General features: G+C 44.7%; 1 protein-coding gene across 5 annotated transcripts in view; it reads left to right on the top strand.

Moving 5' to 3' along the window:
* The first annotated feature begins 626 nt into the window (after nt 1–626).
* The window catches only part of LOC126544170 (TNF receptor-associated factor 6-like), a 65,130-nt gene continuing 40,759 nt past the window's right edge, over nt 627–24,997 (top strand). For 4 of the 5 annotated variants that reach the window (XM_072284903.1, XM_072284901.1, XM_072284902.1 and 1 more), the window contains exons 1-2: nt 627–994; nt 24,400–24,472. In XM_072284903.1, the coding sequence (XP_072141004.1) occupies nt 710–994; nt 24,400–24,472 (358 nt within the window). In that variant the 5' untranslated portion in view covers nt 627–709. Of the gene's footprint in view, nt 995–12,081; nt 15,936–24,399; nt 24,473–24,997 lie in introns of those variants that run through there. The other variant, XM_055078474.2, reaches the window with a different exon arrangement.

The following is a 24,997-nucleotide window of genomic DNA, read 5'->3' as shown; positions in this document are numbered from 1 at the left end:
TTAGATAACATCATTATTATTTTCTTTTTTCATTCGAATACAGCAAAGCCATAAACGATGAGGTAGTGCTACGCGCAGCTATCAGTCATTTTAAAGCGTTCGGGCTAAAATAAAGGAAAGCTGTTTTAAAATGAGTGAAAGCATGTTTAGATGGTGGTAAGGATGCCACATCAACGATACCTAACATCAGAGGCAACTTGTAACCTTTCGAGTTACCTCTGATGATCCTTGTTGCGTTGTCAGGCCAATTTGAGACGATGAAAGACTTATGTCCAAAATAAATGCTGAGTGAATACAAACATACGGCTCGGTTTTACAACCCCTGTGCGGGAAAGCGTTGCCGTAATCGCATTCATTGTAACTGTTGCATTTTCTAAAGAAAAATAAGGCAATACAGAGGACAGTGCGACAGCGGATACAATTGCTGAAAATGCACTGTGCTGTTGAATATACATGGGCGCTGTGCGCAAGCTTACTTGGGCCACGTGTTAAAGCAGTTGCAGAACATTAAAAAATATCAGCGTGTTCTGATAGCCACGGGCTATGGAAGAAAGAAGCCTGAGTTACGATATAGCAGATAACTGCGTCTAGCACTATCAGTGTGATAGTAGTCATAACAAGGTTTATAGGGAGGGTCATCGATGGTGTTCCAAGTTTTCGCAAGTGGCAGTTTGCCCGGCAGTGAAAGCGAGCGGGCGCCGCATTCCTCATGGCTCCTCTGAACCAGCGGTACACGTTAGTCGGGTTTTCTGACGAATTGGACTGGAGGCCTATGGACTTCGTGGAGCCCATTCCGGCTTACAGAATCTGCAAAGCATGCGGACTGGTGCCCAGAGTGACCGCTTCTTTGCCGTGTCTGCACGTTCTCTGCAAGAAGTGTTACGACCGTTGCCGGCATGACGACGGACGTTGCTGCCCGCTCGATGGTGAGCGTGTCCGGGAAGACGATGTCGAGTGGCGGGAGTTTCCAGTAGACAACCTGCTCAAACGGAAGGTAAGAGAACCGAAATTGCTCTATGGAATTATTTAGCGTTGATGAGTAAATGATGACGTTTGTAATCAAAACTAACAACTGAACGGCAATCACGGGGATTTGCATTGCCTAGGAGTACTTGATACGAGTTTTATATTACGTCTGAACTTAAGGACACAGTATTTATTCACTTGCTATCATTGAAACCAACGTGAGTCTTTTTATTCAGTGAGTATGTTGCTCCGTAACTGTCATCATCATCATCAGGCTGGCTACGCCCACTGCAGGGCAAAGGCCTCTCGCATACTCCTGCAACTACCCCGGTCATGTGCTAATTGTGGCCATGTTGTCCCTGCAAACTTCTTAATCTCATCCGTCCATCAAACTTTCTGCCGCACCCTGCTACGCTTCCACTCTCTTGGAATCCAATCCGTAACCATGAATGACGACCGGTTATCTTCCCTCGTCATTACATGCCCTGCCTGAGCCCATTTCTTTTTCTTGATTTAAACTAAGATGTAATTGCCTCACGTTTCTTCCCTCACCCAGTTTGCTCTCTTTTTATTACTTAACGTTACACCCATCTTTCTTCTTTCCATAGCTCGTTGGGTTGTCCTAAATTTAAGTAGAACCCTTTTCGTAATCCCCCAGGTTTCTGCCCCGGGAGCGGGCAAATCCGAGTAGCTCGAGTGGGCGGAAGAAGCACTGATTGAATTTCCGTTGCTGTGTTTGGCATGTGTTAGATCAAGGCCCTGTGAAGACTCAGAAAAAAATTAGGGGCTCTCTAACGAAGTTCATTAAAAATAGACGCAAAAAAGGAAGACGTCATCTGCGTGTGCATGTGATTGTGCCACATGAAAGAAATTGCCAAGATTTTATGTGTCACAACCTGAGAAACAGATAGACGGATTTCATAGGCAATCATCATGCATATTTCGTAAGTGAAAGGTTTCTGCGAGTTCACCACATCTTTTGTCTTAGTGCTTAACGATGACCTTAGTCATATCGAAGCGATTCCTACAACCACATGCTTTACAGCGTGCTCAAAGATCAGAAGTAGGCATTTCCTTTAAGGTATTGTTCTGCTGACGCAAGCGTTTGCTCGCGCTTTCTTCAATGTAATAAGCTTTCTACAAGACAGCAGGATCTCGTAAACGAAGTCAACAGTGCAAATGACAGAATTGTTTCTATTGTTTTACAGAGCAATCACCATTAATTAACCTGCGTACCTTCCTCTCAATCACCACGGCAGCCTTCCTAACTTTAAGCTTGCCGAAATAAAACCACAATCATCTTTCTTTGAAGCGATGAGGTTTTGAGGAAACATATGTGTGGCTGCAACATTTTTGTTCTTATTTTTGCCAAATACATTAGCTTCTCTCCGAGGGTGGGATTTTATTTTTTCGTAATTTTCTCGGTCGCCGTCACCAGCACAAGCGCAGAGTAACATGCGCCATTGAGACGCCGAACTGCTCCTTAACCGATTATGACCATGATAAAACTGCAAGTGCAATTTTCTTAGAAGTTTGTGCAGAACGATAGAATAACATAAGTATCACATTTCCGAACGATTATCGTGAAATATTTGATGGTTCTCAAGTTACGATGGTGTATACATATACTACAATGGGAGCATGGTGTTTGAATGACCAATGCACTTGTCATTGCGCTCCTATCTCCTCGTATGAAAACTTCAAGGTGCCCTTTTTTGAGGCGCAATGCGCCTGTGCAATTCTAACATATCCGTGTTGCTTGAGCGTCAGATAAGCGGCATTTCTGCTGCTTTCTGATTTTTTTTTTCTTCTGGGGGGGGGGGGGGGGGCGCTGTAGTGACCGTGATCATCAGCGTCGAAACACACATATAGTAACAGCGAGCAAGCACGGAAGCGGCAAGCTGTCATCGCGACAACGGCTAACGTGTCCTCAATAACACGATTTCAATGAAACCATTTTGGCAAAATATTGTTGCAGGCTTTGCTAAACTATCGTAAACGCAAGCGTCGCTCACAGAAAAAGCATCGGTGTGTTCGTCACTTTCCTCCTCATTCGTATCTTCAGCTCGTTCAGGCGGCAGAATCACAATATCCATGTCCTTTTCTAGGTTTGCTGCACGCTCAACTGCTTGTGGAGCATCGCGCACGTGACAAAACGGCTTCCTTCTGCAGAAGAACGCTGTATAAATGCTTGAACAAAACGAGGTGAAAGCACCGATTTGTAAGAATGCTAATGGCCACTGTACTTTGTCAAGTTCACAAAATTTCGAAAGTGCGTTCCGTTCTTTCAATGAAGCTCAAAATTCGACAGTTTGTTCCTAATGCGCTCAACATATGTACTAAACACCACGAAAAGCCTTACGCCAACATATAAAGCAGGCGAGCAGACATAAATGAAAGGTGACTAGACATGTCAGTTCACCACGTGTCTGCCGTTGTGCTGGAATTGGCGCGAGATTTTAGATATGTAGTAAACCATACATTCAAACGTATGTTAAAGTGTGTGCGCGTCCTCTTTGTACAAGAGACGCATAATGCTAAATTTAAATATTCTGTTATTCAAGAGGTATGGATTCGAAGCAAGTCTACTAGTTCTCGTAAAATGTGCGCTAATGTGTTAAAACTGTCGGAAATTCAGTAGCCACGTGACTTTTAAGGCCTGCTTAAGATTCCTCTGAATAAAATATTACATTTCATGTGCCCTTGTAAGTGCAACTTCGATGTGCTTATTCCACTCGAAGCAGTTGGATAATTACGCACGAAGATACTTATAGTAGGACTCGTTGCTCATTACTGAATGGTTAATGGTGTCACTTTGCTCTAATTTATGAACACGGCATCTTAATGTTGTGAAGCAGCATTCCGGTCGTTTCGTGTCATTTTACATTTTTGTCACCAAAGCTTTATTGTGTGGAAACGGATTTGTAAAGCTTCCATTTCTCTTCGTGATTTCATTGCGCTAAACAGTATGCAGTCACCTGCAAATAATTTAATGGGAGAGGCTATATCTTCAACGATAATATTATTCGAAACGAAGAACAACAATGGTCCTAATACGGTCCCTTGTGGCACACTAGACGTCGCGGTTACCGCGGATCATTTTTAACCGTTAAGAACTATGCTTTGTTGGGGGATGTATAAATAATTTTTTTATCTATTTATGAGGGGCAATGTTTATGTTTACAGAAATGATCCCACATTCTGAAAGGTTGTGTGGTACGGTGTGGAGCGCCTCACGGAAATCAAGAAATACTGCATCTACTTGAATATTACTCTCTGTAAAGAATGCAAAATGTAGTGCTTAAATTCATATAGCTGCGTAAGACATGAGTGTCCACTTCTAAAACCATGTTTAGATAGTGCGAAGAAGCTGATTAAATCAAGCTACTTGCCCATTTCACTCTAAACGATGTGCACGAATAGCTTAGGGCACACGCCGTGGTTGCTCAGTGGCTATGGCGTTGGGCTGCTGAGCACGAGATCGCGCGATCGAATCCCGGCCACGGCGGCAGCATTTCCGTGGGGGCGAAATGCGAAAACACCCGTGGTACTTAGGTTTAGGTGCACGTTAAAGAACCCCAGGTGGTCCAAATTTCCGAAGTCCTCCACTACGGCGTGCCTCATAATCAGAAAGTGGTTTTGGCACGTTCAACCCCCTAATTTTTTTTTTAGCTTAGGGCGGAATTGCTGTTACCCAGATGGGGTTGTGAATTTAAACTTCATCTCTTATATTAAACTTCTCTGCCAGTATGCCGTGAGCAACATTCCAGTTGTGTGGATTGATTCTATTATTGTGATTTCATCTGTAATGTTCAACTGCCTGCAATAATACTATGACTGGCTTAGAAAACAACCGGCCGCAATGCGGCAGGACCAAGCGCATTCGATGCATCTATCTGTAGCAGTCCGCCCCGTTAACGTCAATGTGAACGTCCATCACTGAAGGCTGAGTGAATGACAGTGCTGCCACAGTGTCAGATGCACTTTGATTAAATACTGACTTTATATACTTGTTCAAACCGACAAGTTTTTCTTGATCAGTGTTTATAACTTTATCGTGTACAGTGAAATCAGGAACGCTCTCATCATCTTTGCAGAATTCTTTGGAGTTTATTTTTTTGAGTATTTTAAAACTAGGCAAGAAATGAATCGTTCCTATGTTTTATTGCAGCTTTGAGGATCATGTTAGCGTTTTCTACCTCCTGATCGTTAGGTTAAGAAAACACAGCACTATACTGATTCTGCTGCATTCTCAAGAAATTTCCTCTTTAGTCATCTTGACCGCAACCAAGACGAATACGGCCCCAACATGGCGATTTCAGTCTTTCCGATAACTAGAAAACCCATGTGGAAAGATCTAAGTGTCTGACATAGCGCCACCCACCGTGGTTGCTCAGTGGCTATGGTGTTAGGCTGCTGAGCACGAGGTCGCGGGATCGAATCCCGGCCACGCGGCCGCATTTCGATGGGGGCGAAACGCGAAAACACCCGTGTACTTATATTTAGCTGCGCGTTAAAGAATCTCGGGTGGTCGAAATTTCCGGAGTCGCCCACTACGGCGTGCCTCCTAATCAGAAAATGGTTTTGGCACGTAAAACCCCACAATTTAATTTTTTTTTACATAGTGCCGTCCAGCCAAGATTCTGTACCCATAATTTTTTCCGGTTCACTAATCGCCACGAGAGACGCAAACTCGTCAAGCTCATTTTTAATGCTTCGACAGTTCGCGAGAAGCGCAAAAATTTATCCGCACGTGTTTACAACCTCGATTCGTGTCAGTCTTTGAGTGAAAAATGCTGTGTCAGCCTTCACTTTCTGATTGCACATGCGCATGAAGCCGAGGAGGCCGGTGTATTTCGCTGTCCCACAGTGCGCCCGCAGACGATGAGCTTATCTTAGTTAAGGCGCACTCGGTTGTCTTTACTTTCTCTGTTTTCGTTGGCATAATTCCAAAGAAGCCGTCGCATTCCGCGAAATAGCATGGCTCATGTCTTCAGCTAAACTGAATAACGTATTATTTAATTTGTAGGCATTTCGTATAACACTTTTGATCGCCTTCCACCCTGCAGCTAATTTTAATCGGGATTTCAGATTTTTCCCATGTTGATTCGCTCGAGTAATCAGGTAGCCCCCACCCCCCCACCCCTCCAAAGAAAGAAGGTCGCATTTTGGCGGGAAAGCGTACCATTGATTGCAATAGCACATTAGTGGACAGCTATACGAATTAAGAACCATAGTTTTATCGGCCGTATAAAGTTGCAGACATAGGCCTACTAAATAAACAACCAATGCTGTCACGCGCGCGCAAGCAAACATGAACACATCTCGCTGGAAGACCGCGGAAACTCACTGTTAAAATGTCGGAGTGAGGAAGTGCGGCAGCAACGGCGCGCGAATGGACCTTCGTGCTTCCTCGCACATCAACCCGAACTAAGCTGCAAAAACACAGCGGATCGCGGACTCTGTCCCCGTCACAGATGGCTTTCAAGACACAGCGGTCCGGTGACAGCACGCGCACGGCCACCCCGAGTTCGGTCTGCTATAACAATTTACCATGCTAAACCAGGAAAAGCAAATAACACCGACACTGAGGGATTTGGCGTAGCCATTATGTAAAACCTTGAAGAAGATCCAAGAAATATCAAACGTGGCCGCTGGCAAAGGCAATCTTTATCTGTGCGATTTGAGTAGTTAGCTAGTAAGAGTTAGCAAGAGTATTCAGTAAAAACCTACTAGCCTGCCTAAAATATAAATATATGTCGCCTTGAAGAAGACAAGTCCACTTGTCGAAACGTTGGCTCCTGCATTCACCTTGCTCACTTTTTGCTCATCGTCTTGAATTTCCATCTCCCGCATTCCCCGTCTTTTCTCTAAAATACTTCTTGCCGCTTATCGTTCATAGAAGTGTGATTGCGTCTATTTCATCGAAAGGCGACGTACACGTCTATCATCTTCGTGATATCGTTTTGTAGAGATCTTGCACTGTGAATCTTCCTAACTTGGTGCTTTTATCCCGGCATAAATTGTGGGTAGTGTAGTGCATAAACTTAAATATTGCATCAGAGTGAAGTTTTGACCTAAGTTGTCGATAAACCAACGGTCCATGAGATGTCGTGTTCCATGGAGTGCAAGAAACAAATCCATACACTTTGCGGAGTTCGACTAAGCCCTTCACATAGATTCGAAACTGTGCTTTGTATACCAAAGTATTTGCGGAGATAGGGCAGATAGTGTGAGTTACTCATCTAAATGGGATCAGACTCCTCATTAAGATGCCAGTGAAATACATTCGGTTTTGTTGCGGTGCTGCCTAAACAAATAAGGTTTAAATCTTATGAATTGTACGCTATCAGTTGGTAAATGTCGCATTCTTCGCATGGCGAAATCACGCAAAACACCTGTCGCGTCTTTTTATCGAATGCATCTCCAACACTGACGTCCCATGATCAAGTGTGTGTATGTGCCACTCGGAGCATCGTTTTTTACCATCCGTCTTTTTTTTTTTTTTTATTGAAGTGAATGTTAGGAGAGGTTGGCGCCTTTATGTGGTGGCACCGGCTACTCCTTGTCACTTGGCTGACGAAACAAATTTGCGCAAAAAGGGAGAATAGCGACACTAAATATAACACTCACTAGAACACCGGATCAATAAAAAATATACAGTCCAACAGTACATGAGTCGCAAAGTTCTGTGCATGAGTTCAGTCCACGTACGCATATATGAAGTCCGATGTTTCGAACAGCCAAAACACACAACACTTGTAATACACTCCATGTACAGGACAGAATTATACGTATTGCGTAAAAGTTGCGATCACCACATAAACCAACTATGCACCACGAACAACGTTTATGTAACTCATTTAGCATATTCGGATCATCCAATACTTAATATTTTCCCAAAATGTTGGTCTCCTCTAAAAACTTTTTCAGAGCAAGAAGCGCTCTTTTTTGAAGGCCCGCAGTTGGCCATGGGCCAAGTATCTTTATTAGAGTGAATATTAGAGTGAGTCTTCTGTCTAATATAAACAAATTAGCTTGCAGTACCGTTCTTTGTGTATCGTATTTCGAGCACTCGAGAAGAAGATGATGCACATCTTCGTCTGGATGGCCACAAGAACACTGCGGACTAGAGACACGTTTTATTCCGTACAAGAAGTGTCTCGTAAACGCAGTACCAAGATGCAGTCGGTGTACCAAAGTCTCAAATTTTCTGTTGTCTCTTAGAGTTTCCGGCATTGATAAGTTTATGTATGGGTCTATTGAGTATAACTCCGAGTTCTTAGTTTGCTGGTCAAACCAGGTAGTTTTGCTGAGACGACAAGAAATCTGTCTCAGGATCAGACGGACTTGACTGCGCAATAGGGGAAGATTGGTTGTCTCTGCGTTATTGTGCACTCGATTCGCAGCTGCGTCCGCTGCAGTATTACCAGGAATATTGCAGTGCCCAGGTATCCACTGAAATGCAATTACGTGGTTCATTGCGCTTGCTTTTGTAAGTTCTTTGAGCGTCTCATACAATATCGAAGTGTTCAAAGAATTTTTCTTATGGCTCTGTAGTAATGTGAGAGCTGCTTGCGAATCGCTAAAGATAACTCATTTTTGCGAATGTTTTTCTAAAGTTATGAAACGCAAAGCAGACAGGATTGCAAATAGTTCTGCCATGGTGGAAGATGTCTCCCGGGATAATTTAAATGTTTGCTCTAGCGCTAAATGTGGAATGACGAATGCTGAAGTCGAGGAATTTTTATGACACGAACCATCTGTATAAACGTGGATGTACTGGGGATATAATGAGTAAATTTGGTAGAGTGCCAGTTGCTGTGCGGCTACTATGAACATGTCTCTCTTAGATATAATCCCATCAACCGATAACTCTATTTTAGGGTATGTTAACATCCAGGGAGGGTAACTAACATCCACTTTGCATAATTCAAATCTTGGTCATAATGCTTTATGTTCTCGAACAACATCGTGAATTTTGCTTTTGTTTCTTTCGGTGAGCGCGAGGTTTATTGGATGCTTCTCATGTTGGGTTAAGATGCGATAAATATGTCGGCATGTTTCAACCGTTCGTATGACTGGCAATGGGGGGTGACGAGCTTCAGCAATTACTAAAGGACTCGAGGTAGCCTGCGGAACCCCAAGACACACTCGCAGCCCCCTTGCTAGTAAACGTTGAAGACGTTCCTCAGAAGTTTGCGATAAACCATGGAGAATAGGTGCCGAGTAAGCAATTTTTTGTTTTATGAGTGCGTTATGAACTTGTAGTAGCGAAGAGACTGATCCCCCCCACGTTGTGCCTGCGAGTCGCCGAAGTAGGTTTGTTACTGCATTGGTCTGTTTTTCAATTGCGCGGATGTGTGAAGCCCATGTAAGTTGGCGGTCAAGAATAACTCCAAGAAATTTATGCTCTTTCACAAATATCAAAGCTTGCCCGTTAAGACTAAGTTAGAAATTAATCATCCCTCTTATTTGCCGCACTATTTTTTTCCCTCGTAGTATTATTGAATACCTGCGTTTCCGCATACGCGACGGCAGCTTGCCGCGCCGAATAAGTCCAATGAAAAATGTAGCAAGTTATCCCTAAATGAGGCCACTAAAAAGGCTGCGTTTAGTGAATAAATGAAGTGGCTAATGTTTAAAACTCCGAACGTAAAATATAAAAAGAGCCACGCTGCACCCACGCTGACACTTTAGTGGAGCAAACTATACGAGCGTGTACACAATTTTCAGTGTATCACTTCGGGAAGGAAACCCCTAGACCAAACCCATTGTCACTGCGGTGGTCACAAATGACGTTTCTCTTTGAGCAGTTGTTTACACTTCCTACGGCTACGCAGTGGTGTCATAGTCGAGACAAATATGCGGATCCCAGGTTTTGTGAGAATAGGTTGAGGCGATATTTTCGTTGGTGCTTGCGAGAAGGGGAAGTCTTGTTTAGAAATAATTTGGCGGTATGGCGCACGCCAAAACTTGTAGACATTTTCATGGGAAGACTACCCGCTCAACATCAACATGTGGCGCTTCAGCGTGCGAATCCATCACCCCACAACGGAGGAACGACTGCAGAACGGGACAACCAATGATGGCGGGACGACAAAGAGATTACGTCTTTCGAATAATGATGCAGACTACAACGACGATATAATAATGATGGTATGACGGCGATGGAATGACGAAGATGGCACGGCAATTGGATGAAGATAATAGATGAACTACAACGTACGGACAAGGATGTTAAAACAATTACGCGATGAAGTTGGAGTGACTGCGACGGTACGTCCATGACGGCTTCACGTAAGCGGTATCATTCCGAATGTACGATGGCGATGAAATGAAGACAATGAGTCATATATGCCTTTGTGTTTGTTTTTTTCGCAAGCGTAAACTACAAGCGCAATTGCATGTGGACAGTTCCTCGAAACAATTGGCAGCACACGTGAGTCGTCTGCTGTAGTTGCTCTGTGCGTGTGTAAATTTGTGCGCATGCGCATGTTAGTGAATCACAGTAGTGAAGTGTGATTGTTAGGATGAAGGCCAGATCATTGCAAAGTCTAACCAAAGCTTGGTGAAATGGGAAGGATAGAAGGTCTTCAAAAATAATTTCGGCTTTCTGGGATGCATGCATGGATTCATCTATCAATTTGCAGTTGCAACTTATGCGGTTTTTTTTTTGGAGAGGAAGAGCCGCTTTTGTTCTTTCGTTCACCTGCCGCACATTGGCTTACCAGCAATCAGCTCTCCCAATCACATCAAGCAATCAATTATTCATTTCGTCAATTAATAAGACAATCTTTATTTCAACAGCTAAGATACATAGCGAAATATGCAGAACGAGGCCTCAAGGTTACAAACCACAGGTGGGCCTCGTTAGTACAGTAAAAATAAGTATTACAGCGAATATGTAATAGAGAACAAAATGAATATATTAAAGGTAACAAGATAGCATACAACGTTGAGTAGTTATCAAGAAATCGTCATTAAACCGACACAAGTAAAAAAGTTAATGTAGCAGCTAAACAATAAATACAGATATTTTGAGCTTTCCCCTCAACACAGTAAGCATTCGTTTCTTTTAATTGAGTAGGCTTAAGTGCACTCCATCGTGAAATTTATAAAAAGGTGCCTATTTGCAATGGTATGTATGTCTTAAGCAATAGGTGGTTATTACGAAACGGAAATCTAGCTCTATTGGTATTACATAACGTGAAATCCGTAAAAAATTTGGTTTTAATTAGACAGTGAAAAACTGTTAAATTTAAAACAAAAAGACGGCATATATATATATATATATATATATATATATATATATATATATATATATATATATATATATATATATATATATATATATATATATATATATATATATATATACATACCATCAATTGCACTGCGGAAATTAAAAGGCTATAAGACCGCATTATATATCATGCGTGATTTGGGCCCACTTAAGAAAGAATAACTAGATGGGACTCGTTAAATGTATCTGGTCTTACAGGACACACAGGAAAAACCTTACTTTCAATCACAAAAAGTCGGCAGCACTGAAATCTCCGGACGATACCATGAATAACCTAGACGAGGCATACTCTCACCAGTGCGGAGACGAGTTGAAGCGGAAGCACACGGCCTGCATATTTAAGACAGCACGCTCTAAGAAATAATTTCTAGAAAACGCATAGCTGAGAGATGCCTTCACAGTAAAACGATCCTGCCACCACAATGAAATTTAGTCCCAAATCATTTATCTGTAACGCTTTTCATAATTGCACGCCTCCTCCTTTCAATTATAGCATCGTCACCATGGTCTGCTGTTTATTTTCATTTTCATTTTAATTCGTTGTTGCTCTTCTTTCAACATGGTGTGTGTATCCTATTGACACTATTTATGCTACAACTCGTTTCTCCGTCGTAAGCTTATAGTTGTACATTTACAAGATACAATATGCCATGAGATATGACTGTTTATTTACGTTATCCAGAAAAAATACTAAATACTTGAAAAACGTCCTTAGCACAATATAAAGCATTGTGGCATCTACATGGTCCAAAGTAGAAACTTTCCTAAAATAACATTGTTCTAATGTGTTTTTTCGTGCTTTCCTTCAGGTAAAATGCTGGAACGAAGAAAGGGGCTGCCACAGGGTACTGACTGCATCAGAGCTGAACAAGCACTTTTGTAAAGACTGTGACCATCACTTTACGTCCTGCCCCAAGTGTTCAATACTCGTACTTTGCAAGGATGTCTGCGCGCATATACAAAGCGAATGCAGTAATCACGCGGTGCCTCTTACAAATGGGTCCCCTCCAACGACTAACAGTGACCAAACAGCAATAATGATGGCTTTGAATTCAAGCATCAATGGGCAAGTGTGTGAAATGAAACACAGGCTTGCCCAAGTTGTAAATGACATTAACGCCCAAAGTGAATGTCTGAATCAAATTTCATATTGCATGAACTCGATCAAAGGAACGCTGCTACAAATATCAAGGGGAAGCAAAACGTTTGAAAACGTTCCGTCACCAGCTGCCGATTGGCTATCGTGCTCTGAAGCAGTAAGGGAAACACTGATTGGTCATGGCCAAAAGCTGCAGGAGCTCGCAGGAACGATAGGCAATTCAACTAAAACCCTGATGGAAGCTTCAGAGGACAGGAGGCGAGCTGTAGAGCAAATGAAAGAAAATGCAGCGAACGCGTTGCAAGAAGCACTAAGGAAACATTCAGCGGCTGACAATGAGGCGTTCAATAAAGTATATGAAAAGGTAAACACGATGGAGAGGACCTTAGGAAAACAGTTGCAGGACGTCACTAGGACAATCTGTAGTATGTTAGAAAAACGTGTTGCAGGCATTGGTGAAGCACTGAATCGTCAGGAGCGAAACAGTTCGACGCCATTAAGTATAGAGAAAGAACTGGCCCTAAACACAATCAGCCTAAAGCGATACGAGTTTTGTGTAAAAGGATTGAAGGCAAAGAAGGAACGGGCATATTCACAAGGCTACTGTGATTGCCCGAGTGTAAACCTATATATCTCAGGGTATCACTTGTTGCCGGGAGTCTACCTTAGCAAACATGAGGGTAATGTGTTGCTGCATGTTGGTATTCAGCTGCTGAAAGGAGTAATAGACAATTTTCTTCAGTGGCCATTCGAAAAGAGCATTAAGCTGACAGTCAAGCATCCGTCGAATGGCAAACATCGCCAGTTTGTAACTAAACCTGAAGACAACCTCCTCTACTATGGAAAGCCCGAAGGATCAAGTAACGAAGGGGCATACTTGAGCGACAAATCATTTCCATTAGATGACCTGGAACGTAAAGGATACGTCACGGGCGACAATCTCCATATTGTGTGGGAAATCGTTCAGTAAGGTCGGATCAAATAATGATGGACGCCTTATGTATTTCCCAAGTACATCAGCTGAGCTGTTAAACGGGTGAGAAATGAACATCGCTCCGCAGCTCATCTTTGTTGAAAGCCAAATGAAAGTTGCTATTGAACTGCATGTGGTATTTCTATTGTATAGTGTCCCTGCTAGTATGCATCCGTCATATGACACAGGTCAATGTACAGGGATATACTCAGTGCATGATCACAGTGGAGAAGAGCCTCTGCCAGTAATCGTTAGTTGGTGCATTCTATGAATCGTTCGCAATTACCAAATATGTTAATTACTGCTCTGAAGCGCCGTTGTTAATGCATTTGTAGGAAAAATGGTAAAGAAAGCTGTCATGTTTCCAGCGCGGTACATTTTGCCCGTTTATTTCGAACAGATCAAGGAAGCCCAGGATAAATTAGAAATATCACATGACTAACCGTCCTCCGAAGTCAAAAGAAAATTCATGCCAGATACTCTTCTGGGAGTTCGCTAAGTATGTGCAACCACTGCGCCACTTGCTAATCTCCATGCAGCCCATCGTAATTACCAATGCTGTGAAGGTTGATCCGACCAGTATAAACGATAGCGCTGCAGCGTCACGAACTGTTGGGGATGGCAGCACAAGATGAATTGATGACGCAAGATTACTGCAGGTTGTAGTAGCTGGTGCGCTGCTGAAGTTTCGATCAATACAAGCCTCCCTATATCGCCTTGTTCATTGCATCGAACCATTATGAATCGTGGTCAACCTTATACCGGCGGTGTATGGCGCCGCCGCGCGGGCCTTATCTTGATAGCGATCTGCGATGGTGGCTGAGTGCGCATAATTCTGACAGCTTCGTGCGCGCTGCGTTCCCGCAGCTTACTTCCCGTCGAATTGAGAGGCAGCACGGGCACTTCGCGCGCAGCTGCTACGGGCATATATATCTGAAAAGCGATAGTCTTACGTCACGGGTGGACGGGCATCCTCGACGGGTAAACATAGAGGTGCTTACGCATTTGAATGCAGCGCCCTCAAACGAACTCCACACTCGCTATTGAGCGCACTCTTTCCATAACAGATCAACCACCAATTCTCGGCGCTCTTAACAACAAGGCGCCGTGCAGTCGTGGGTGGAGCGCGCCAGATAAGACGACAGCTCTGCCGTTAACTTTGAAGCTTCTTTTTGATGGCGCTGCTGTTTAAAGCGGGCGCTAGAATAGTCGCACGCTTCGCGTCTAACCAAATCGAAATTTTCGCGGGCTCTCTTTATCAACCGGAAGAAATAAACGGGCAAGAAGTACCTGGGCTGAAAACATGCCAGCTTTTTGTTTCTTACAATTTCCTACACAATTTTCACTGACAGCACGGAATCCAGACCACTAATTAAAAATGCTAATTGCAGCTAAGTAATAGATTGAATGGCATCAACAAAAATTTGTGTCGTCAATTCAACTCGGTTGCGATCAATATGCATTGGTTACCATTGCGTTGAATGGATATCTTAAAAAAGACAGGATGCATGATAGCAGCGACACCCTTTATATGTATTTCATAGACAACGCATCGTCGGTCATTTCTAATTCTATAGCCCAGGATTGCCACATGGTTCTTTCGAAACAAGTCGGCTGAAGATGCCGCGCACTTGCAAGTAATACCACAATTTAGCTTTTCCGTGGCCATGAATTATTAGAGAAGCGAATTCGTTCACTAAGAAAATCGCCAAGCTCTCAACAATCACTTTTATTGCTGCGGCACCACTGCACGTTGGGTGAAATACCATGCCGTCTTTATTGAATTATTTATAGACATCTATATTTCCTTTAGGTAAATTTCAAGGCGTCCCATATTCGTGCATGCGCAAAAAGGGCAACGCGAAAGTACGCCATGAAGTTCATAATTACATTGTAGGGTGAAAAGTATTGGTGAAATGACCGGTTTCACCTGAAAAGACGAAATTAATCGTAAATTTTGAAAATAATGGAGAAGAGTGCGTGCTATTCTTGTACATAGTGAAAGAGGTTGTGCCACTGTGGAATGCGTGGAAAATTAGATTGTCCAACTAGGCGTCTTGAGCAATAGGTTATGGCGAAGGCGCTTCATTGACAAGTGGTTTACATGCCAAGCTTGCCCAGCTTTTAGTATCTTTCGTGGCTTAAAATATAGCTCATTGATATCGGTAGCAGCATCCAGCAAAAGCAAGCATGCGCAGTCAACCTATGCATTATCGTGCTCAATATCAGTGCAGTGGTGCTGTTTCTTTCCAAAAGATACGGTCGCGCCGTTTTAACGCTCATAATAATTCGTTTCCTAACAGCCTCACCCAATCGGGTCTCGTGCTTAGGCCAGATTTGAGCAAACAACACGATTGCTCCAGCAAAACACTCTTGTCGACATGCAGGGCTGCGAAAGTTCAGATTGCTGAAAGCGCAAGCTAGATTTCCTTTCATGAAGTGCTCTCTCATCATCAGCCTATTTTATGTTATTGTTATGTTGTCTTATGTATTTTAGGTTTTATTTTTTATGACATGGACCTGCCCAGCTCCATTTCTTTCTCTTAATGTCCAATAAAATATCGGCTATACCCGTTTGCTCTCTGGTCCAAGCCACTCTCTTTCTATCTCTTAACGTTATACCTAGAAATCTTCATTCCATCGCTCTTTTTGCTGTCCTTAACTTGGTCTGAAGCTTCTTTGTCAATCTCTAAGTCTCTGCCCCATGTGTCAGCACCGGTAAAATGCACTGATCGTACACCTTCGTTTTCAATGATACTGGTAAGCTTGCATGCAGCTTCCGAAAAATGAGGGGTAGTTAAGATAGACAAGAACAACTCTTCGAAGAGCTCCTGAAAAATCTTAAAATTATGGTGGCCAACGCCACTAAAGAAATGAGCACGGACCTGGAGATGCCAGCCATGGACTCCAGACTCGCCCACCTCCTGAAGGCCAAGAACGCGTTAAGAAAAAAGATGTAAACAGCAGAAGCTAAACAGGAAGCTAAGGTCTAAATTAACGGAACTCAACAAAGACATGAAAGAACACACCAGAAAGTTGAGTTTGCAGCTATGGGACGAGGTGTGCAACGAGGCGGATGGTAAAATGAGAAGGGGCAGCAAGTGTAGCCTTCTCAAGCACTTATTCGCCGACAGCAACAAACCGACCAAGAGCAATGGCCGGCTAACGATAGAAATCTCCACATGAAAGAAGGCACTAGTCCGCGGGCCTTTGCCGATGCCCTGGCAGGCATCTACATTCCGGTAGAGCGCAAATCTGTCCCGTGGGACGACGCGACACGTCAGTCCAAGGGGACACCAAGTCGTGCTGGATCGTCCTTTCGAAGTTCTGAGATTGCGCGCGCCCTTGACGACCTAAACAGACGGTAGGCCCCTAGCCTAGGTGGACTCACAAACAAACTGCTCAGAAATCTAGATGGCAACGCCACGCAAATCATTACGAGCAAAATTAACAAAGTACGAGCTGAAGGCCGAGTGCAGGAGGACTGGTGAACTGACAATGTAGCTCTCATCCAGAAACCCGGAAAACCGTTCCATGCAGAGAATCTAAGGCCCATCTCACTTATGCTGTGTATCGGGGAGGTCGCCGAACATGCCATCCACAATAGAATTGCAGATCTCATTGAAGAAAACGGCCTATTGCGCCACAATCTCAAAGGCTTCAAAACATCACTATCTGCGCAAGACGCCATGCTGCTCATCAGGAGCGCCGTCATAGCCAAATCCAGGGGTCTAAAGAGGAATCCCGGAACCAAGGCCTTCGACACGGTCAGGCATGAACAGCCCCCCCCCCCCCCCATCCTCAAGTAAATCTCCACTTTAAATGTCGAAGTAATTTACCACAACTTCGTAAGATTGTTTTTGGCTAACTGAACGGCCACCATGAACGTCGGACAAATCAGAAACAGAAAGCACAGGCTAGGCAACATCGGCACCCCACAAGGATCGGAGCTTTCGCCGCTTCTTTTCAACATCACAATGCACGATCTCTCCAACAAATTCACGAAAATCTCGGGAGTAGGGCACGCGATTTACGTGGACGACATCACCATTTGGTGTGCGAGCGGTCCACTAGGCACTCTGGAGCAGAACCTACAGCAAGCGCTGGACAGCACGCAAGCTTTCTATGACAACACGAGAACGAAGATCCCCCCATAAGATCAAAGCTAATCTTGCGCAAACAGAGCCCCAGGGAGAGACAGCCCCTTAGCTCGCTCCCCGTTCGCCTACAGACCAGGGACGGAGGAAACATCCCAAGGCGTAACACAATCATGGTCCTGGGCATGGTCGTTGGGGCGCACAGCAATGACAACGCGGAGGCACTAAAACGCGTCGAAAAGAGCACCTCAAATTCACCAGCGTCATATCACGGGTCAGCAGCACAGGACGGAGTGAAAGAGGATAACCTCATGCAAGCATTTCACGCCTTCCTCTTCAAGCCACGTAGCCTGCGCCGCCCCCTTCGTCAACTGGAAGAAGACGCAGCTGAACAACATCGACACAGTAATCAAAACAGAAATAAAAAAGTGCTAAGCCTCCCTAGAAACACTAGCATGGAACGACTCTTCCAACTGGGGCTACACAACATGGCCACTGAGCTTTTTGAGGCACAGCAAAACGCCCAAATTAGTCGGCTATCCCTCACGAAGGCAGGCATCGAGATTTTACTAGAAGCAGGCATACAGCCCCCTTTTCATGTCACCAGAGAAGTTGCAAATATGCACAAACATCAAGAGGGCATAGCGTTGGATACAATCCCAAGAAACATACACGCGACCCACAACGACGGACGGAGAAAAGCGAGACCCAGGGCAATCCTCGACAACACCAAACGCAACAAAGCGCGAGCCATCTTTGTTGAAGCGGCCAGATATTGTAATCGATACACCTATATGGTCACCGTGGTGGGCGCCCATGGCTCGTTCGTCAATGTAGCTACGGTAGTTACCAACTTCAGTCAAGAAGCAGAAGAAACGGCCATCGCGGTGGCCCTTCGAAGCTGCAAAGCAGCCTCCATCATTTACTCGGACTCAAGAACAGCCATTATAAACTTCTCGCCAGCCCACGTCTCTTGGAAAGCAGCTGCGGTTGTGAAAAAATTTTTTCATGAAACGGGAGATTACAACGTCAGGTCCTCACACATCGCATAGTTCCCGACCGACATAGGCAACATTTATGCATGTGCTTACTGTAATCTGAACGAGCGGGCACACCAAATGGCCCGAGAACTCGCATTCTGTGTCTGCGGTCAACCCGCTCGCTTCGATCCAGCCTGGAGGGACCTAGACAACAAAGACCCACTCGTGCAGTACCGAGAAATCACTTCATATTATAGGTTAGGACGAAGAATTTTTCCTCCTCCTCACCCAGAGCTGACAAAAGCACAGGCCGCCACTTACAGACAGTTGCAGACTAGAACATACATCACATCAACGACAATAAGCAGGATCAATCCAGACGTTTCTACTGCATGCCCACACTCCGGCCATGAATAAAACTTTGAACGCTTGCTCGGGCTGTGCCCTGCCAACGCAGGCACGGACTTTCCTGATCATTCCTCCCGGCACTCAGCCCTCAGAAGCAGAGAGCTGATCGCTCAGCTCAAGGCTGTCCATAAGGCCCGGACTGTCGCCGAAGGACTGTGTACCGGCCCTGAGGTGGGTGGAGCCGCTGTATTGGTTAAATTCTTTCTCCCCGGGACCTAAATAATGTTCCCACTCACTCATTCATCCTACTTATCTTTCAGTGCATACATCTTGGCTTGTCCGATGCCACGTTTCCTTCGTCCATTTTTTACGGCCTCTTCACTCTTTCTCACGCTATCATCATCATCACTATCATCATCCGCCTGCTTACGTCCACAGCAGGGCAATGGCCTTTGCCATACTTCTCCAACTACCCCGGTCATCTACTAATTGTGGCCATGTTGTCCCTGCAAACTTCTTAATCTCATCCGCCCACCTAAGTTTCTGCCGCCCCCTGCTACGCTTCCCTTCCCTTGGAATCCAGTCCTTAACCCTTAATGACCATTCATTATATTCCCTCCTTATTACACCTCCTGCTCATGCCCCCCATTTCTTTTTCTTGCTTTCAACTAAGATTTTCATTTTGTTTGAGACATACAGCTGTCTCAGGGGCTGCAGCAAAAGGCAATATTCTTGCCTGACAAAGGCTGCAGCACCCAAAGCATGTTGACACTCTGAAGCAAACAACAGCACAACAAGTGTTACAATTTTCGAAATATGATAACATATAAAAAACGATTAACAATCCGAATCTCGATCAGATCATGTTAAAAAGGAAAACAAAACAGTAACATTGCAGTACATAAGGAAGTTATACAATAAAGCAGCGAAGAAAATACGTTTTAACAGATTTATTGAACCTCAAGCTTGATTTCGTGGTTTGTAATTGTTCCAGAATTGTGGGATTATTGTTTAGTAAGGTTGATATTTGAAAGTGTAATGCCTGTTTCCCGTAGTTCGTGCGAATAAGCGGTATAGAGATTGGGTCATGTCTGAGATTATACGGAGTTTCTTTGGTGGCGAAGGTCTGATTAAACTGTATGTGATCAGCCTGACGGAGACGGAACTCCTCGAGCGATAGCTTATGCAAAAATAGGTGGTCTATATGGAGTATGCCAAGCTTATCAAAAAACGGTTTAGTGTGTACAAGAACAGGTAGGTTACAAACTGCCCTTACGGCTCTTTTTTGCAGCCTATATAATGACATAAGGTTAGTTTTGGTAGTAGTTCCCCAGACCAGAAGAGAATAGTGTAGACGAGAGTGTATTAGTGTGTAATATAGCTGTTTCTTTAAATTCATTGGAATAAGATGATTTAACATGTTAATCATTCCCGTCGCTCTCATTCCCGTCGCTCTAGATGTCATGAACTCGCGTTTGTTCCCTCGCCCAATCACGTTATAGGCTCGAACATCACTTATTTTCGCCCTGGTGATCAGTTTTGACAGCTCCGTGAATTCTATCTTTTCTCTTGAGTTGGGCACTTTCCTTCTTTGGCGTTTCTTTATTATGCCCTGTGTTACTTGGGAGAGCTTGCCTACTGGTTGCATTGGCGCCTTGCCTCCCATTTCAATTAATGTCTGTGAAGCCAGCATAATTACGGCTTTATTCATTACCTCTATGTCATCATCATCCCTCTGTTCTAAGCCTTCGTATTTGTATACAAGTACCAGCCAGAATTTGTCTGCATTTGCCGTTACTATTCCTAGGTTGAACCTGTTTCTTGACCAATCTTGCTCTTTCTCTCTTAAAATTGAGGTGAATCCTAGCCTTCACTAACTTATTATCACTGCACTTTACACTACCTATCACTTCTGCTTCTTGCGCTATGCCGGGGTCGGCAGAAAGTGTGAAATCCATTTCATTTCTAGTTTCGCCATCGGGGCTTATCCAGGTCCATTCTTTGTTGCTATGGAAAAAATGGAGATAAAGCTATTTCTGTGTGTTCTTCGGATTAATTCCTTATTTCTTGGATAGCAGCAATATCTAATTTTCTGAGGCGTGACAAACGAAGAAGCTGTACTTGCTGTCGCTTGCTGCGTATGCCACAGACATTTAGAGTACCAAATGGAAGGGAAGAGCGCCCATCATCATTACCTAGCATTAAACCGCTGCTCAAAAGATGCATCGCTGCCTCCTTAATGAGGCGATGCACTGGTGCCCTTTTTTTCCACTTTGTGGCACTTTCGTGCCCTTTTGTTGTCCCTTTTGTTGCAACACGAGAGACATCTGCAGGAATAAGCGTTCCACGGAGCGGTATTGTTAAATTTAAGAAAATTACACTTTGGGAGCACGGCCTCCTTTCCCGAGGGCGATAGGTTGTCGGCGGGTGTCACCCGTTGCATCCGTAACTTCCCCACACCCAATAGATGATCGTTGATGATCTCATACTCACCTGGTCTATTTCCACAGAGCTTGTCAGATTAGCTTCGGATGCATGCATTTGCAAGGTGACCGTAGCGGTGATAGTTGCTGCAGCGCGGTGTCCTACATTGTCGCGGGACATACCCGACTCTGTCGTACGGGAAGGAAAGTGGTGGTCGGCCAGAAACCGGGATGAGGCACTGGTGCACATATATGCTCAATAGATGAGGAAGATTCCTGGCAGAAACTCCATCCTTCAATGTAAACGCCACACCTCGATTAGTGCTTTGCCAGCCCTCGATGCCGTCACACTGCCACATTTCTCTCTTGATAGACTGCACTGTACCATACGCTTCTAGCACTTCAACAATCTGTCTCTGTTGGGCGAAGCCGTATAAGCTTGAACTTGATATTCTTGCAATTCAGATTATGACAAGACACTTGAGACCCTTCACTAACAACTTGCCTTTGTCGACAAGTTTCTGTTTGGCGCTGCTAATAACACATGTCACTAACTACAAATGGGTCGTCTGGTATTGCCCAGCGCAGTGGATATCAGTTCTATTTAGCACTGAAAGGTGAGCATCACGAATGTATGGTGCCCGATACAGCCGCCCTGCCAAGTCAGCATGCCGGAAAACTGAATTCAGAACGGTATAGCCAGTTGGTGGACGAGGGCCAACGACGTTATACTTAACGTGATCAGTAGTTGATGGTGGGTGTAAACCTCGGCCGAAGCTCAAAGCGCTGTTTCCAGCAGAGCTCATCGCTGACGTGGCCATTCGAACTTGCCTCTTCTTCTCTACGCCACACCAGTACGTCGAAAAGGCTGAATAGTTTGCTATATCAAGACCTCAGTGCAATATTTATTTTGCAGACGTGTCTCGCACAGACATGGCATATGCGCTATCGCCCGTGACTAAAACTGACGCCTGTATCAATAAGAAAAGAAATATATGCCCGTATTAAATAAAATGCTTGCAATGGCTACAAAACTAATTTTCTTTTTCGATTGGTATTTTAGCTTCAAAGTCCTAAATGCACCGCCGACCCGGGACGCTGTTTTGGATATTACTGCGTATTTTGATAGCCATTTCTTGTTCTTCGAGGAAGGTATATGCTAGATTTTCTAGTTCAGCGATCCGTTTCAATGAACATGTCTGTCCAGTCATACATCTTCGTCCCAGAAGCGCAGGCTAGCGCTGGCAGCTTTCGGCCACAGCACATATACGTAGGTCTACAACGCGTCACATCGGCGGTATTCGCCTCTCGTGTTGACATGGAAGATACGAAATAGGTGGCTTAGTTAATAACCCCGATGCGAAAACTGAAGAGTGATTTATCCTTGTTACACTTGTTGATTCCTAAGCCCAGACGGGCCGATAGCGTCTAGGCAAACTCGGTGGGCTTTATCTTCGGTGGAAGGAAATGATCTAGGCGCGAGTACAGGGCCATTGCTAAAATGTGCGCATTTAAGTATCAGAGCGTTTCATCTATTAATTTTTAGCGAACTATGGGAAGCGGAAGCGCACGGAATCTCCTCAGCTTTGTTATCAGCGCGATGCTATCAATTTTCGGCAAGCTACTGGGAGTACGTCCGAAAGCGCCTGAATGACTTCTAGTTTTCATGTGCACTCCAAAGCTCTGCAACCACAGTGAGCACTAACAGTCATGGGTTGCGTATCAATTGCTTAACAGCAAGACGTCATCTGCGTTTGCGTCGTGTCATTCAAGAAGATAGCCACCTGCCCAGTCGAAAGGAAATTGCAAATAAGAAAAGAAAGGGATCTTAATTGTCAACTATGCTTGCATAAACAGGGCACGAATCACGAAAGGCACACTTTAATACTAAGCTGCCCCACGAAATAGACTTTTATGACACCGAAATATAGGGTTATTTAGGACAAGAGGCTAGTATCTAGCGAATAAATTGTATAAAGCATTTAATACTCAACAGCGCCTATACTCTTTGTGCATTGGAACAAGTGCTACAGAAGCGCAACCAGCGCAGTTTCCAGCGCTAGCCAGCGAACTGAAGCGAGAACCAGCACGTGTAAAGCTCAAACAAGTGCGCCACAGCGTCATAGCTGGGAAACCAGCGTCTCGTCCTTTGTGACCTAGCTCTTATTCAGCCTCCTCACTGGTGTTCCAGTGACTACCAGAGAGCGCCAGCGTCCCCAGTGCAATAGAGTAATTAGAAACGCACTGGTTTCACAACGGAAGGAACTGGAGGAGAAAGTAAACTTCATTGCTCTAGAAAGAGTAATTCAGTGGTCAGGCCGGATGTCTTCATCTTCTATTGGTTGATGACAATCTCCAGCCTGCATGGTTGGCGCCCCTATTCCAGGGCACCACTGAGCGTGGCTGCTCGTCGGGCATGATCCACCAGCCTCCGTGGCTGGGGTTGCCGCTTTCTATTTTCTATTTAGGGACTGCCTTATTCGTATTGCGTTACTATGTGATGTGATAAAGTGTGGGTTTTGCGACACACCACGCACATGTGTCCCTGTATTGACTTGGGAATATTTTGCATAGTATATGTAAATTTGGGAAAGTTCCTCTCCGCAGCTTCGCCAGTAAAGTACCTGTTGTTGAGTGTATTGTGAGGCGGGGGATATCTGATCCTCGTCCCTCTATGGTAATTTAGTATGTCAGAGTAGGTTGGGATCACTGCCATGAAGTCCTCAAGATCTCTGTTTACGTCTGCTCGGTTTGTATGCTCGCGAGCGATCCCATCAACCCTTTGGTTGCCCTGAATCTGAATGTGCCGCGGTACGCAAAAGGTGGTGTGTCTAATGCGTTTATTCAGTTGGCCAGCGCGGAGGAAGATTTGGAGCGCTTTTGGACCGATTCTGTCGTTAATGTAGTCTGCCAGAATTATAATGGATCTATTTGCGCGGTAGCCCTCCACAGCTGCTAGAGCAACAGCCATCTCCTCTCCCTCGGTTACCGTACAATCCCCTGCAGACGCGCAAGCGATTTCCCTCTAGTCCGAGTCTATTACTGCCGCGACAACTCTTTGTTCTGTTTGGCGCGGGTGATCATACGTGCCACCTGTGCCGTCGCTTGCTTGAGTAGGTTTATGGTGTGTGTGCAGCGTTGATTTCTCTGCACCCATACTTCCAGAATCCTGACGGCTTCCTTTTCTGGTATCTTCTGTTCTTCTAGGGTGACGCTGATTGGTTCTTCCGAGCGTTTTCGTCTTCTGACTCTCAGGAGGTCGGACTTCTCCGTCGAGCAGGTGAGGCCTCTTTTCCTAACGCATTCTTCCACGCATGTTGGTGCGGCTTGTAGTCGTTCTACTTTTTGGCTGAGCGAGCCTTGGTTAGCCCAGACGGTGATATCGTCGGCGTAAATGGCGTAATGTATGCCCTCGATCTCTTCCAGCTTCCGGGCTATCCCAACAATTGCAATGTTGAAAAGGATCAGTGCGATCACGGATTCCTGCGGGGTTCCTTGTTAGGCGTGTAGAACTTGTCTGTCCGCAGGTCTCCTAACCCCACCATGGCTGTTCTGTTTGATAGGAACGCTGTCACGTAGCTGTGGATTCTTCGTCCGCTGTTGAGATCGTCCAGGCCCTTGAGGATGGCCGCGTGGCTGACGTTGTCGAACGCTCCTTTGACATCGAGTGCCATTATTATGTTTTCTCCGTTGAAGGGGTTGTCGCTTAGAACCCCCTCTTTAATTTGTAGTAGGGCGTCCTGGGTTGATAATTTTGTGCGAAAGCCGAACGTACTGTGGAGATACAGATCTTTGTCTTCCATGT

Source organism: Dermacentor andersoni, chromosome 10 (genome assembly GCF_023375885.2).
Source record: "Dermacentor andersoni chromosome 10, qqDerAnde1_hic_scaffold, whole genome shotgun sequence".
NCBI lineage: Eukaryota > Metazoa > Arthropoda > Arachnida > Ixodida > Ixodidae > Dermacentor > Dermacentor andersoni.
The sequence above is the reverse complement of the archived record's forward strand: the minus strand, read 5'-3'. Positions and strand labels throughout refer to the sequence as shown.